At 39.1% G+C, this 16,137-nt stretch overlaps 1 protein-coding gene across 11 annotated transcripts in view; it reads right to left on the reverse strand.

Annotated features, from left to right (window-relative positions):
* The window catches only part of EVC2 (EvC ciliary complex subunit 2), a 166,657-nt gene that overhangs the window by 58,364 nt on the left and 92,156 nt on the right, over positions 1-16,137 (reverse strand). For 7 of the 11 annotated variants that reach the window (XR_010601916.1, XM_065598186.1, XM_024106873.3 and 4 more), the window contains 2 exons: positions 7,779-7,938; positions 5,773-6,233 (listed from right to left, as the gene is read on the reverse strand). Coding sequence is in view for 10 of the 11 variants with exons in the window: in XM_065598186.1 (XP_065454258.1) it covers positions 5,773-6,233; positions 7,779-7,938 (621 nt within the window). In the remaining variant the exon portion in view is untranslated. The remainder of the gene's footprint in view (positions 1-5,772; positions 6,234-7,778; positions 7,939-16,137) is intronic. The other 4 variants (XM_065598187.1, XM_065598188.1, XM_008170167.4 and 1 more) reach the window with 1 other exon arrangement.

The following is a 16,137-nucleotide window of genomic DNA, read 5'->3' on the forward strand; positions in this document are numbered from 1 at the left end:
TTTGAATGTTATGATTCCTGATGTCAGATTTGTGTCCATTTATTCTTTTGCACAGAGACTGTCCGGTTTGGCCAATGTACATGGCAGAAAGGCATTGCTGGCACATGATGGCATATATCACATTGGTAGATGTGCAGGTGAAAGAGCCCCTGATGGCATGGCTGATGTGATTAGGTCCTATGATGATGTTACTTGAATAGATAAGTGGACAGAGTTGGCATTGGGTTTTGTTGCAAGGATAGGTTCCTGGGTCAGTGTTTTTGTTCAGTGGTGTGTGGTTGCTGGTGAGTATTTGCTTCAGGTTGGGGGGTTGTCTGTAAGTGAGGACAGGTCTGTCTCCCAAGATCTGTGAGAGTGAGGGATCATCTTTCAGGATAGGTTGTAGATCTTTGATGATGCGCTGGCGAGGTTTTAGTTGGGGGGCTGAAGGTGACAGCTAGTGGCGTTCTGTTATTTTCTTTGTTGGGCCTGTCTTGTAGGAGCTGAATTCTGGGTACTCGTCTGGCTCTGTCAATCTGTTTTTTTCACTTCAGCAGGTGGGTATTGTAGTTTTAAGAATGCTTGATAGAGATCTTGTAGGTGCTTGTCTCTGTCTGAGGGATTGGAGCAAATGCAGTTGTATCTTAGAGCTTGGCTGTAGACAATGGATCGTGTGGTGTGTCCTGGATTGAAGCTAGAGGCATGTAGGTAAGTATAGAGGTCAGTAGGTATAGGGTGGTATTTATGTGACCATCGCTTATTAGCACAGTATGTCCATGAAATGGACCGCTTGTGTGGATTGATCTAGGCTGAGGTTGATGGTGGGATGGAAATTATTGAAATCATGGTGGAATTCCTCAAGGGCTTCTTTTCCATGGGTCCAGATGATGAAGATGTCATCAATGTAGCGCAAGTAGAGTAGGGGCGTTAGGGGACGAGAGCTAAGGAAGCGTTGTTCTAAGTCAGCCATAAAAATGTTGGCATACTGTGGGGCCATGCGGGTACCCATAGCAATGCCGCTGACTTGAAGGTATATATTGTCCCCAAATATGAAATAGTTGTGGGTGAGGACAAAGTCCTGAAAAAAGAAGAACAGGAGTACTTGTGGCACCTTAGAGACTAACAAATTTATTAGAGCATAAGCTTTCGTGGACTACAGCCCACTTCTTCGGATGCAGGGAGTCCTGAGACTCCCAACTACTTTTACCCTTTTCATCATTCTATCTTACCAGCAATACCACCTTGGATTGGTTAAGGTATATTAGGTACATCTCCCCTCTAGAGTTAATCAACATAACTGCTGAGTCTTGGGTGAGAGAAAAGGGGTTGGTTGATAGAAAGCAAACTGAGGCAAGTAATGTGGATTTCCACCAGATCACTCCAAGCTCCAACCAGCCCAGAAGGGACCTCAAGTCCGAAATTCTGATTTCTGCAGTGGCAATGTGCTGCACTACCACTAGGCCAGTTTTAAGACCTCTCATGGCTTTGGGTCAGGAACAGTTCAGAAAAAAACACATTTAACTTTAATTTTGCAGCAACTGTGGGTGAAAGGACCAGTTTAATATTGTATGCTAAGTTGGAGCTCTCCCTCTTAAATTTAATTCTTGGATATATTTCCGATACCTGAAGGTTACCTGATAACAAGGCACCGTGTTTCCAACATGCAGCTTTGGTTGCTAAAAAATTAATCCTACGAAAGTGGAAAAGTCGATCTCCACCAAACATCGATGCCTGGCTCAATGATATGGCTGACCTCTCAGCTAGTGAATTACTGGCATTCCATAGAAGGGGAATGCCTGAAAAATTCAAAGCAATTTGTGCTGACTTTTTACAGGTTTATGATTAACGCAGACCCTGAAGATAGATAGGTTGCTTCACCTGCCCTCCCTTCATCCTGACCCTCTTTACACAAAATACTTTGTGTATTATGCTGAATCTTGTATTTTGGTATATTTGTTATATATGAAAAAATTAATAAAAAATTAGAACTATATTTACAATTTGCAGCAATAAATTTCCCCCTACCCCAGTAGTTCTAAAAAGGAGGAAGTAGCTATTTGTTTAAAGATTAAACAATAACTAATTCAAGCAGTTTTTAAACAGCACACTGATGCACTAACAAAGAGTTTCAATTTTAAAATGACAATATATTGTCTCAAGTGTTTTAGAAGGATGATTTTACTTTAGTTAATCACAGTGCCATCAGGTTGTCATTATTTCCATAAAATATGCCTATGATGCTTTTAGAAATTCCTCTCTGAATCAACTGATTGTAGTCAGTCTCGAAATTAACATATTCATATTTATGATATTTTCATCCACCTAAGACACCTATCTGAAGGCATCATTTCTCCAACAGGCAGTACTTACTGCTCCACAATATTGCCTTAGATTTATAAATAGAAAGGTAGTATTGCCAGAAAAAAACAGTGGATTAGAAACTACGGCATAGATCTCTTATGCTATGCCTATGTTAGGAAAGGATTTTAAAGTGTGAATATATTTGGCACAGAACTACTTCACAGTATCTTGAATGAACCACAAAAATAAAAAGCTATCGTTCAAAATAATTCTTGGTAAGAGACTAGAGCTGGCGTCTTGTGATCAAAATATCAAAATTAACACACACACTGTCAGAAAGTGTAAAGACATACATTTTTTAAAGAGCTTTTGATGGAATGTTGTATAATTGTGTAGAAAAATGTACTGGAAAAGTAAGCAGCTTTTAAGAAACTGATTTTTATTGTTGCTGTGTGAATAACGATGGTATTTGACAAGTGTAACAGACAGCACTGCCAACTGGAATACATCCTCATAGAATCATAGAAGTTAGAAATGGAAAAGACCTAGGTCACCTAATCCATATGAGTACTGGTGCAGGATTGTTCTCTACAGTATATTTAGAGATAATAAGACTGTATCTGAAAGATACATTGAAATAGTTTATGGAAAATTATTTCGAATTTTGAAAAACCAAAAGTCACTGAAAAGTTAGAAATGAGTGGATTTTCAAACATTACAAGTAACAGGCAGACTCCTGTAGATCTGTTTTCCATAGCTCTATAATGTGCAGTAAGAAAACTTACTGGGACAATGTCAGGTCATCAAATTTGGCCCAGTAGGTCTCATGTGTATCTGATTTTCTTTAGAGAAAAGGAAAATTCTTCCCCCCTCACCTGAAGTTGTTTAAGTTGACATTAATGCTTTACAGGCCATTCTTTTTAATGAATACGTGTCCATAAGCCAGTGGGCAGATTTATTAGCCAGGGTAGTCCAAATAAAGCCCAAACCCTCAAGTTCAGTTCCATGTCCCCTTTTTCAAGGTGGGTTTATTAATAAACAGAAGATTCAAAAAGACTCAGCAAAAACACTTGGGTAACAGAGACCTTTCTCACTTTCCCTGCCTGGGAAGAGGGAGAACACATCTTTGCCCACTACATGACCCTTCTCTGGCTACCACGGAGAGACCCACCCTAATGATTCTCTAGTCTGTATCTCTCTTCTCTGGTACCCCTGCAGAAAGCCTAATATCACAAGCACAATCCCAGTCGTATGCCCTCAAACTACGACTTTTAAAAGGTAGAATGTCTCACATCAAACATTACATTTCTGCTGCTAGGAAATATGGTATTAATAAATGCACAACAAATGCTCTTCAAGAATGCATCTGAAAACCAGGAAAATGCTAACCTAAACTATGGTCTTAAGAAATACACAGCAATCATTTTTAGGGATAAGAGGCCTGAGGTACTAGTGTTCTGTGTGCGGTGCTGAGACTCATAAAATACTGGGAATATTTCTCTTACTTGCCAATAAATATTTCTGTGTTGTATTTGGGGAAAAACAGATGATATAGTCTCATCATATGGTGATAACACTCTTTCCATCCCACTAGCATCTCTGGAGGATGTTAAACAAAAGCTACTAAAGTTAGACATTTTTAAATCAGCAAGTCCACATAATTTGCATCCAAGAGTATTAAAAGAGCTGGGGTAGGAGCTTGCTGGACCTTAAAAGTTGATTTTTAGTAAGTCTTGGAGGACAGTGGATGTTTCAGAAGACTGGAAGAAAGATAATGTTGTGCTAATTTTTAAAAAGGGCAAATGGGATGACCCAGGTAATTACAGGTCATTAGAGATCTTGAGCAAGATAATGCAGTGGCTGATATTGGACTCAATTAATAAAGAACTACAGGAGAGTCATGCAATTAATGCAACACAACATGGGTTTATGAAAAACAGATCCGGTCAAACTAACCTGATAGCTTTTTTTGATGACTTTATAAGTTCAGTTAATACAGGTAATAGTGTTGACGTAACATACTTAAGATTTCTGTAAGGGGTTTGACTTGTTATTGCACAACTTTTTGATTAAAAAAATTAGAACGATATCATATTAACATGCTAGCCCACATTAAATGGATTGCAAACTGGCTAACTGATAAGGTCTCAAAATATAACTGTAAACGGGAAATCATTATCAAGCGGGTGTGTTTCCAGTGGGGTCCTGCAAGGATGAGTTCTTGCCCCTGCGCTATTCCACATTTTTATCTGTGACTTGGAAGAAAACATAAAATCATCACTTATAAAGTCTGAAGATGACACAAAAATTGGAGTAGTCAATAATGAAGAGCACAAGTCACTGATTCAGATCAATCTGGACCATTTGGTAAATTGGGCACAGGTGAACAATATGTGTTTTAATATGGCTAAATATAAATGTATACATCTAGGAACAAAGAATGTAGTCCACACTTACAGTATGGGGGACTCTTTTCTGGGCAGCAGTGACTCTGAAAAAGATTTGGGAGTCGTGGTGCATAATCAGCTGAACATGAGCTCCCAGTGTGATGTTAATGTGATCCTGGGATGCATAAACAGAGTAATCTCAAGTAGGAATAAAGCGGTTATTTTACTTTCATATTTGGCACTGGTGTGGCCACTGCTGGAATACTATGTCCCGTTCTGGTGCCCACAACTCCAGAAGGATGTTCATAATTTGGAGAGGGTTCAGAGAAGAGCCACAAGAATTATTAAAGGATTAGAAAACATGCCTTAGATTGAGCCTTTTGAGTCTATCACAATATTTAGCTTAACAAAGAGAAGGTTAAGGGGTGATCTAATCACAGTCTATAAGTATCTACCTGGGAAACAAATATTTAATAATAGGCTCTTTAGTCTAGTAAAGAAAGGTATAACACAATCCAGCAGCTGGAAACTGAAGCTAGCCAAATTAGACTGAAAATAAAGCATAAATGTTTAACGGTGAGCCATTAACCACTGGAACAATTTACCGAGGGTCATGGTGGATTCTCCATCATGACAATTTTAAAATCAAGTTTGGATGTTCTTCTAAATGATATGCTCTATGAATTATTTTGGAGGAAGTTCTATGGCCTGTGTTATACAGGAGGTCAGAGCAGACATTCATAATTATCATTTCTAGCCTTGGGATCTGGGAATCTCTGAATACTGAGAGTTTTGCAAACAAAGTATGGCATATATACTGAATTAAAGCCTAAAAATTCTAAATCACCCTTATAATTTTAACAAATTCATCTCCTTGGAATTTTCATTAAAAATCCCCAAACAAACCAAAGCTGCTAATTTTCACAAGCACAGAGCAACGACAGCACATATTGACTGCAGTAGGAGTGGTGGGTACTATGAACCGGTGAAACTCATATCCAAAGTTTATAGCAAAGAATTGATAGTTAAAAATTAAGCCCACATGTGTGTTAAACTCATACTTATTAGAGGAATAACCAAGAAAAGAAAATGGACAGATACTTACTTGAACACTAACTGTTCCCAACTCCTTAATTTTTTTTGTTCTGCAATTCTGTGTTCCAGCTCTTGGCTCAGTTTTTGCCTGGTATTCTCAAGCCATTCTCGAGTGGCCATATTTTTGTCATGTTCTTCTTTTTCAAGCTGTTCAGTCTGAATAGCAATTTCCTTTTTATGCTCCTCAACAATTTGTTGCAGGAATGGCTTTGGCACACTCAGTTTTAACAGTTCTTGAGTGATTACTCCATACTGAATGCGTTTAAGTTCATCAATAGCTTTCTCTGTCAAAGTAAATCTAAGCACTTTTATTTCTTCGCTGGCATCATTATCAAGCTTTTCAATAAGCTCTTCAAATTCAACAGCATGATCAGTCAGAAGCTTCTGCCAGTGGCTCAAGTAGTGGCTAACCTCTTTAGTGGTTTTGAAAGTGTCTCCTATCGACATCTGCTCCTTTCTTTGTTCTTTCTGCTTATTCATTTACAAAAAAAAAAAAAAGATACAAGGTAAATAGAAAAAACTTCTTTCTAGTTCCAATCCCCTATATACATATTTCATACCAAGGTGAAATTATACATGATTTTTTTGGTAATACTCAAAACGATAACTTCATTGCATAATATCAGCACTGCATTCATATGTGCCCAAAAGGCCACTATTAATTTGGGTTGAAGTTAGATAAAATGCTAACACCTACAAAAATGCAGTGTGCACTTTATCTCATGCCCTGACATATTTTCAAATATCGGAAAGGGTCAGAAATCTAATGAACCGGTAAAATTCCAAATGCAAACTCTGATCAAAGAAACACAGAGGAAAGAAGAGAAAAATGGTGTACTGATATTTCATATTACACTATGCAATATTTTCACTATAAAGCTAGCCAAAGCTACCCTTGTGGGGAGAAAAAAAAGATACTGAATGCCACTAAAAGAAGCCCTAGATTTCTCTTCATACTTGCTCTCTCCTTGTTTTAACACAATTTATCTTTTAAGACCACCAGAACATTTTGAAACGTCTGTCCCAACTAACCCAATGGATTTCCTGCATCTTTTGATTATTTCTTTACAATTCACATACAGGAGCCTAAATTGGCCAATTATGCATTTTGGTGTAAAGTCAATTAACCCAGGTCAAGATGGAGATGGGCACCAGTGGGAAGCCCAGAGAGTACAATGGAAGTGTTGGCCCTCTGCGTGATTGCCAGAGCTCCAAGGCATTTTCCTTCATAGAGTTTGGAACCTCGGTGGGTTTGGAGGGTCATGCTGCCTGCCCCCACTGTGTTGAATCTAACCCTATATTCCTGACCTGGTGAGATGTCAAACCACAAATGGAAATTCAGAATTTTCTTCATGTATATCACCTGCAGGTTTTCTCAATGATAGGGAATGATCTGGTCTTATGCTGTCAGGCTATGAATAACTGCTCAGTTAAGACAATACAGTAGAACCTCAGACTACGAATACCTTGGGAATGGACGTTGGTTGTAATTCTGAAATGTTCGTAACTCTGAACAAAACGCTATGGTTATTCTTTCAAAACTTTACAACTGAACACTGACTTATTACAGCTTTGAAACTTTACTATGCAGAAGAAAAATATTGCTTTTAACCATCTTAATTTAAATGAAACAAGCACAGAAAACAGTTTTCTTGCCTTGCCAAATCTTTTTTTTAAAACTTTCCCTTTATTTTTTTCAGTAGTTTACGTTTAATGCAGTACTGTACAGTATTTGCTCTTTTTTTGGTCTCTGCAGCTGCCTGATTGTGTATTTCTAGTTCCAAATAAGGTGTGTAGTTAACCAGTCAGTTCGTAACTCTGGTATTCATAACTCTGAGGTTCTACTGTGCATTGTGGTAACGCCACTAAAAATTATGAAGACTGATTTTCCTCTACTATCCTAGCATGGATGTTTATTATCTTCATCATCATGAAAGAATTAGGCTTTATCTTTCAATTCAATCGGGTATTTTTCAGCATAATCGCAGGGTAAATGGTTACACTGTACATAATTACCTTTTGCAACATTTCTCGTCTTCTCTTAGTAACGAGTTTCTGGTGAAGCCTTTGCTTTTCCTGTTTTAAATTATGATCCAACTTCTGTTTAACAGAATGAACTTCTGCCTGAGTTTGGTCTAGAAGTGTTCCCAAATGATTTTCAGACAAATGACCAGCTCTGTAATAAGAGTGTTTAATACCAGTTACCATGAATACTTAACAGTAGACACTGTGTGTTTGTATAAAGGCACATAGTTATTATTTATTTCTATTGCTGTAATGCTTAATAGAATCATAGAATATTAGGGTTGGAAGAGACCTCAGGAGGTCATCTAGTCCAATCCCCTGATCAAAGCCTCTTACAAGGCTCAGGATCCCACTGTATTGGACGCTATGCAAGCAAATAATACAAAGACAGTCCATGCCTCAGAAAGCTCACAGTGTAGCATATAAATAATAGGCAAGAGGTGAATAAACAAATGGGAGTGTGAAGGGAGAATGGGAAGGAAGGAGGGGAAAAAAACAAGGAGACCCATACACATATAGAGTTAGTATTAGACAGAAGATGCTCAAAGTAATGTGCGTAAACGAAAAAATGAGAGAGTGCAGGCTCAAGTGGTTTGGTCGTGTCAAGCACAGTCCTGACAACTAGTGGGAAAGAGTACAACCACTCAGGACTGAAGGAGAAAGACAGAGAAGCCAACCCAAGAAGAAGTGGTGGTATGTCATAAAGGAAAACATGTTAGCATGTGCTGTGATAGAGGATACAGCACTGAAAAGAGCACGTTGGAAGGAGAGGACTTGTAGAGTGGACCCCACTTGATGGGATTCATGCAAGGAAAAATAAGAGTATTGTATAGAATATTCAAATTAGACATGTTTTATATTTATACATTATAGTCTAAAAAATGTAAAGTCTCCCTTAAATGTTACATTTATATATATATTTAACATTTAACATATATTTAATATTATATATATAATCTCTTATCACACATGCACAATAATTTTATACACACTACAAATGATAGTTAGCAAAACCTGTGCAAAGACTTTCACTCACTTCTCCTATAACTTTCAAAATCAATCAAAAGAATTACCAGGATTTTGGATGAACAGAGAAATATAGCAACTCCAAAGACCAAACTTTCCCAGTTTTACACTTACAGGACATCTTTTGGATTCGGGGTTGACTTGCAAGATTATGACACCAGTCTAACTCCATTGACTTCTCTAATTCACATGAGTATATGGGCTAGATGCAATAAAGTATAGTCAGATAAGTCTCTTTCCCTATAAACAACTCTAATTGCATTATAAAGACTGCTGCTATTCTTGTCACTCAGGAGTTCCCCAAATACCTTTAAACAACAGGGATATAAAGGAGGATCTTAAATCAACCAGGTTAGGATTTTGGATTTTCGCAGTTATCACCATGACGCACAAGAAATATTTCTAATATTAAATATGAAATGAGTATTCCCTAAAAGGAGGTTAAAAGGGTCAAAATGGAACCTGGGCTGAAAGTACTATCCCTAACACTGTGGATTTTTGTTCAAACCCTTCCTCAATTATTCTCCAAGTACCCAATTTTCAGAAGGGCTGAGCACTATGCAGCTCATATTGGTTTCAAATGGAATTGTGCGCGCACAGCCCCCCCTAAAAATCAGGACCTAATAACATATGGGGCTCACATGCCTCTGTCGCAGCAAAGTCTCCAACACACTCCAATAGTTGGACTATGGGCCAAATCTTGTAGTCCTTTATTCAGCCCTTTTCAGGAAAGAATTGAGACCAATTCCCATTGATTTTGTGAATTTACTTAGGAAGGGCAGAAGCTGCAGCTTTAAAGGGCCAGTGCAGCCAAGCTCGTTTAGCCCCAGGAGCCCCAGGACATCCCCAGGAATCACCTGGCTACACCCTGTGTCCCCAGCCCTGTGCTCTGCCTCCCAGGCCCACGGAGCTCCCCCTCACCTGCTTTGGGGAGTGCAGGGCTGAGAGTGCCTGGCAGGTGGCGGTGAGGACATCGGGGTGTCCCGGCTCTGTGCTCACCTAGGATTTGTCCATATGAATTTAGCTGTCCCACATTTCTTTCAAGTTAGATTTTACCTCAAATTCCCCAAATAATCAAATTAAAGCCAAGTTGAGGAATATTTATTTAGTTGTGTGGCATTTGCATTTTACCCAAAGTGAATAGAGAGCTCCAGTTCAAAGCCAGCACTTGCTTCTCCATCTACTGTTCGAGAGTTTACAGTCAATTAAATGAGCAACAGAACACTGTCCCCTGCCTATCAAACTTGCTTTAAATTCTAATGAGGAGCTGAGCTCAGCTCAGCCTCCCTCCTTATCACGTAGATTTGTTAAGTTTTGCAGAACTCAATTTTTTCAACTTCCATCCATCACCTTTTAAAAAAAAAAATCTTCTGTTGGAAAAAGCCTTCAAAGCAATGCCACCAGCTGTCAACGTGCTCTACTTGAAGCCAAATAATGTTTGTCCTTGCCTGAAACCAATTGATTATAAATCCCAATGATGTGGCAGATAGATTGGGTAGTGCCAAGCCTCCCTTCAGCTTTGGGAACTGCAAATTCTGTATCTAGGCTCCTTTCTGTGCCAAATACAAGGGAAAACAAAGTAGTTTAACATGTGGGTGGCGGGATTAGATAAGAGGATGAACAAGTTATGCAAAATAATAATCAATTAAGACAGTGGTTCTCAAAGCTGGTCTGCCGCTTGTTCAGGGAAAGCCGCTGGGGGGGGCCAAGCGGGTTTGTTTACCTGCCATGTCCGCAGGTTAGGCCGATCGCGGCTTCCACTGGCTGCGGTTCGCCGCCCCGGGCCAACGGGGGCTGCGGGAAGGGCAGCCAGCACATTCCTCGGCCCACGCCGCTTCCCACAGCCCCCATTAGCCCGGAGCGGCGAACTGCGGCCAGTGGGAGCCATGATCGGCCGAACCTGTGGATGCGGCAGGTAAACAAACCAGCCCAGCCCGCCAGGGGCTTTCCCTGAACAGGCGGCGGACCGGCTTTGAGAATCACTGAATTAAGATATTACTTTTAAATACCTTTAATCTATTTTGTGCTGAGGGAATTACCCAGGAGTCTTTGCAGTCCCTTTACAATCCCTACCCAGAGTAGAGTAAAGGGGCTGCAGCAGAAATCAGAATTGGGGCCATGAGATGAAAGGTGGGGGGAAAGTGATGTAACATGCCAGCTAAGTGACCAGGGTGGTGATACACACACTGATGATGGGGACGATGATAGACACACATCTCATTAGTTCCATGTTGATTTATTCTGTGGAATTTTTTTTACATGTAAAAATCTTAAAAGGCACTCAGATTACATTTTGGTAGTCGTGGGTACTACAACCACAGGGGCCAGTAAAAAGTAATATGGACTGAGTTTCCCATGACACAAACAATAGAGACAAGGAGGTGTAGCCATCAGTTCAAGCAGAAGCAGAGTTTCAGTTAAATAATGCTAATAATATAATGGTTATACCTCTAAGAGACAAAAATGAAAGCGTCTCCAGGCTAACGCTCAAGACTTAGTCAAAACTAAAAAAGGAGCCAGCTAGAATGCCCAGAATAAATGACAACTCGAGGTATGATTGACAATTTAAAAAAATAGCGAAAGGGCTTCAGACTTCAAACTATAGTTTGTCTGATGGGTAGGTTAGGTTGTATAGAGTTGTATTATATCTGAAGGAGTAAAGTAAACCACTGCTATTTTAGAGTGTGGACACGACTAAGGGATGGAATCTATTTGATTAGAAAGCTCACATGATAGAAACAAGGGGTGAAATCCTTGCCCCACTGAAGTCAATGGGAGTTTTGCCAAGGACTTCAGTGGGACCAGGATTTCACCCAACTGGATCGATATTCTGCAGAGGTCCAGATCAGAATTGTAACGAGTAATTCCTCATAGTAAAATCCAGACCCAGAGAGGTGCTAAGCAAGTCATTAACCTTAATGCAGATAGCAGGTGCTCAGCACCTGGTGGGGTCAGGCCCCAAGAGATTAAAGGCTTATGTTCTGCTGACACAGTGATGATAACAATGGGTAGGTTAGCTACTGTGGAAGGGGACATCAAAGGACTGTTTGGAGAAATATTTATTGATGCAATGGACACGACTTAAATGGAGAAGAATAAAAAGTACACTACTAAAAGAGATCAGTAAGAGGAATGTTTTGATTTTGACTTTACTGTAGATGATGGTAGGATTTAAGGCCACATATCACAGGAAATTATTGTGGTCTTATTAGAGATTGAAATCCAGGGAGAAATTCATACTGCAATATGAGTTCCTGAAGTTCAGTAAATTGCCAGAACCGGATGATGTTATCAAAGGGTTATGAAGGAAATGAAGTGTGAAGGAGCAGAGTTCTTGGAGAAATGAAGCCATAACACTTTAAAAATAGCAATAGTTCAGAAAAAAACCAGGGAAGTCACTAATCTGGTGCCTTTTTGACTATCTAGAACCCAGGAATTACAAAATGGTGGGGCTCATTGTGCTACTGGGGAAACTGGTTATTATGAGTTCCAGTAAGGTTAAAGTAGTACAACACTTGGACAAGTATTGCCTGGACAGGTCAACCCCAGCATCGTAAGGAAAATGATAAAAATGAGCTTTCTATCTATGAGACTTCTTTGGAAATGTTAACAAAATGATAGATAAAGCAGCATGAATGTAATTCACTTAGATTTTTCCGAATGCTTTTTTGAAAAGGTCTCTCATATGAGACAATTAAGGAAAATGACTAATAAATGGATAAGCTTGAACCAGTAAAGCAATTTAAAAAGTTACAGTGAAGGCTGTCCTACAGGTCAAATGTTGGTGTACCAAGGTGATTGCCAGTATTTGATAAAAAATATTAAATAGATTTTGAACAAAAGGTAAAAGGAGTTGGTAAAGTATGATAATGACACTAAGTTGATTTGTTTAGTAAAATGGAGGATTATGAGAAACTCTGGATGGATTTAAACATATAAATGAAATGGACAATTTGATGGCAGAGGACATTTAACTTGCATAAATGTAAGATAATGTGTATTAGCAGCAATGGTCTAAACTCCTAATATGCTGATGGGCACTGAAGCTGTGGAATCTTCTGAAGCAAGAGAGGAGGTTAGATTGTGGTGAATTCAATGAAGATATCTGCTCACAATAGCACAAATACAAATAAAATGGCTCTATGCATTAAAGGACAGACAACAGCAGAAAATATTGCAGTGACATATTGCACAATGGTAGACACGCATCTGATTACTGCAATTACTGTTACTGATTGGCTATGTATTGTTCATACAGCTAGTCTACGCTAAATTCCATTCTACTTTATACAGCTTCTTATATCACTCTTATCACCTTATTATTAGATCACTTTCCCGAAGTGCATTAAGTGACATGACCAATATCAATTACATGTGGTGACACACTATTATTTTTCTCATTCGGGTATCTCAGACACTGTTACCCGCTTATTTGTTTCATCCATCGGCTGTGTCTTATCTCTTAGATTTTAAACTTCTCTAAGGCAGGAACTGCCATTCACTATATGTTGTACAGTACCTACGACAATGGGGCTTTGACCTCATTGAAGCTTTTAGGTTCTACTACCATATATACAGATATATAGAATTAAATATGTCAAGCAACCTTAACAGTAGGCATAGCTATCAGTTCTTCTATTAAATAAAATAATAACAAATCAGTAGTGCTGGGTTCAACTGTGGTCGTTTTAAGATATAGCAAAGACTGGAAAAGATTCACATGAGTAAGAGACTCCCCAAACTAGGATAATTCAGTCTGGAGAGAGTGATTTAAAGGGTATTTGACTGGGTGATTCAAAATGATAGAGGGCATAAGGAAATACCGAAAAGCACTTTGCTGTTACATAGTCCCATAATGTGAAAATAATGGGACACTAATGGAATTTAACAGAAAGAAACAAAATTCAGCCTATACAATAGTCAAAATGGGGAATTCACAGCCATAGAGGGTAATCAAGTCAAGGAGTATGGATGGATTTTAAACAAGAACTAGATAATGTTATTACAACAGATAGCATGTGAGGGGTAATCAAATGTCATGTTTTTGTGGTACCATAATAAGCATGTGGGGGATGCGAAAGAATTATTCTCCCCTAAATACTGTACAGCAAACCAATAACTGCTTAGCTGCTTTGTTGGAGGGGAATTGATTCTATGTCAGGTATTGGCCAATGGTGAAGGTAGGCTGCTATGCAATGGTCTGATCCACAACAGCAAATTTGATGTTTATAACACACCTAAGTGAGGCCAGTGATTTGCAGAGCAATTTATTTATACCTTTCATCACTTTAACTATCAGGGTTTGGGATTTGATGGTTCTTTATTTTCCAGCCTCTACTATTCTTTTCCTGGATAACTTAACTCAAGAATTGGTTTCTCTTCTTTTCTTTAAAAAGGAAAGTCCTGTTTTCACCAGAGATATGGTGATCCTGTCCTCTTGCCTCTAGGGAACCATGTTCAAAGTAGAACATATCTTTGTAAAAGAGAGTCAGATTCTCTTCTGCATTCAGCATAGGGAAAGGGCAGCAGACTGTGACCGGGATCCCAGTGGGGGCCAGCTGTGGTCACTCAATTAGGGTGAACTGCAAAGAATGAGGCAGACAATCCCCATAAAGCTGGTGGATATTCCGATACTTAGATTTACCAAGCCAGCATAAAACAGCTTCTTTATTACCTTACTGGTTACTCAGAAGTCCAAACAACACAGTTCCCTTAAAGTGATCCAGCCTCAGGTACCTAAGTCAAATATGATGATTTCTGAAAATTTATTTCATCATATACAAGAAAAGGTTCTACCAATCCCAAAGGATTGGACACATTACCACCCAGGTTATTGAATATTTCCGATCTTACCCCAATACACGCTACAGCCAATTCTTATTAACTGAACTAAAATTTACTAAAAAACAAAAGAGAGAGAGAGAGTATGGTTAAAAGATCAATATACATGAGTTCAATTCTAAAGATTCAGATTCATAGCAGAGATGGTGAGCTTTGTAGTTGCAAAGAGTTCTTTCAGAAATAATCCATAGGTTATAGTCCAATGGTTATATTTCAGGGCAATCCAGTTAGAACTGGGATCTCTGTCCTTGTGGCTTAGGCTTCCCCTGAATGAAACCTTGAGCAAATCTGAGATGAACAGGATCAGGATGCCAGGGTCTCTCTTTTTATACAGTGTTCTAGCAGCCACTTGACCACACAGTCCTGGTTAAACAATAGGCTTCTGATGTAACCTTTTGCTTTCTAAACACCACAAGTAATTAGTTACACAAATAAACACAGGACAATTTATCCATTAGGCAGTCTATTATAAACTTCAAAGAGACATATAGACATTATTTTACCCAAGGTTCATCTAAATGTTAATATTCCCTTTTGATCTCTGAATTTGTAGCTATAGTGACGGACAGGAACTGTCTGTTTACAAGGCTAGAATTAACGATACATACAATTAGTATCACTTCTAACAATATAGCTTTGCATTTCAAATTTTTAGCCTATTTAGCATGAATGGCCTTAATTTCCATTTGCATACCTTTCTAACATGTCTTTTTTCAGAGTAGCAGCCGTGTTAGCCTGTATCCGCAAAAAGAACAGGAGTACTTGTGGCACTTTGAGACTAACAAATTTATTAGAGCATAAGCTTCGTGGGCTACTTATGCATCTGAAGAAGTGGGCAGTAGCCCACGAAAGCTTATGCTCTAATAAATTTGTTAGTCTCTAAGGTGTAACATGTCTTTAAAGGTCACTTTGCGTTAGTGAGGCTGTGTCTACGCTGCCACTTTCAGTGCTAAAACTTTAGTCGTTCAGGGGTGTGAAAAAACATCCACCCGAGTGACAAACGTTTTAGCGCTGAAAAGCAGCAGTATAGACAGCGCTTTATCAACAGGAGCCGTACTCCCGGCGATAAAGCTACCACCCCTCGTTCGAGGTGGTTATTTTTTTTGCTGGGAGAGCTCTCCTCCGATGATAAAGTGTGACTATCCTGCCCAAGTCACAGCACTGCTGCAGCCACGCTGTAACGTCGGCAGTGTAGACATAGCCTTAGCCTGCAAGCTGTTTAACCCTTTCTGGCCATGTGTTACACTTTGCATAAGCTTTGTTGCAATTATATAACAGTGGTAGAAATAATGGCTTGCGTAATTATATTTTAATCAGACATCACACCTGTCCTCTTGCGTCTAGGGAACCATGTTCAAAGTATAACATTTCTTTGTAAAAGACAGAGTCAGATTCTCTTTCACATTCAACATAGGGAAAGGGCGGCAGACTAGGAGCTGATTATAGCTGGTTACAGATCCCTAATTCACAGATTACATCTGCT

Source organism: Chrysemys picta, chromosome 5 (genome assembly GCF_011386835.1).
Source record: "Chrysemys picta bellii isolate R12L10 chromosome 5, ASM1138683v2, whole genome shotgun sequence".
Taxonomy (NCBI): domain Eukaryota; kingdom Metazoa; phylum Chordata; order Testudines; family Emydidae; genus Chrysemys; species Chrysemys picta.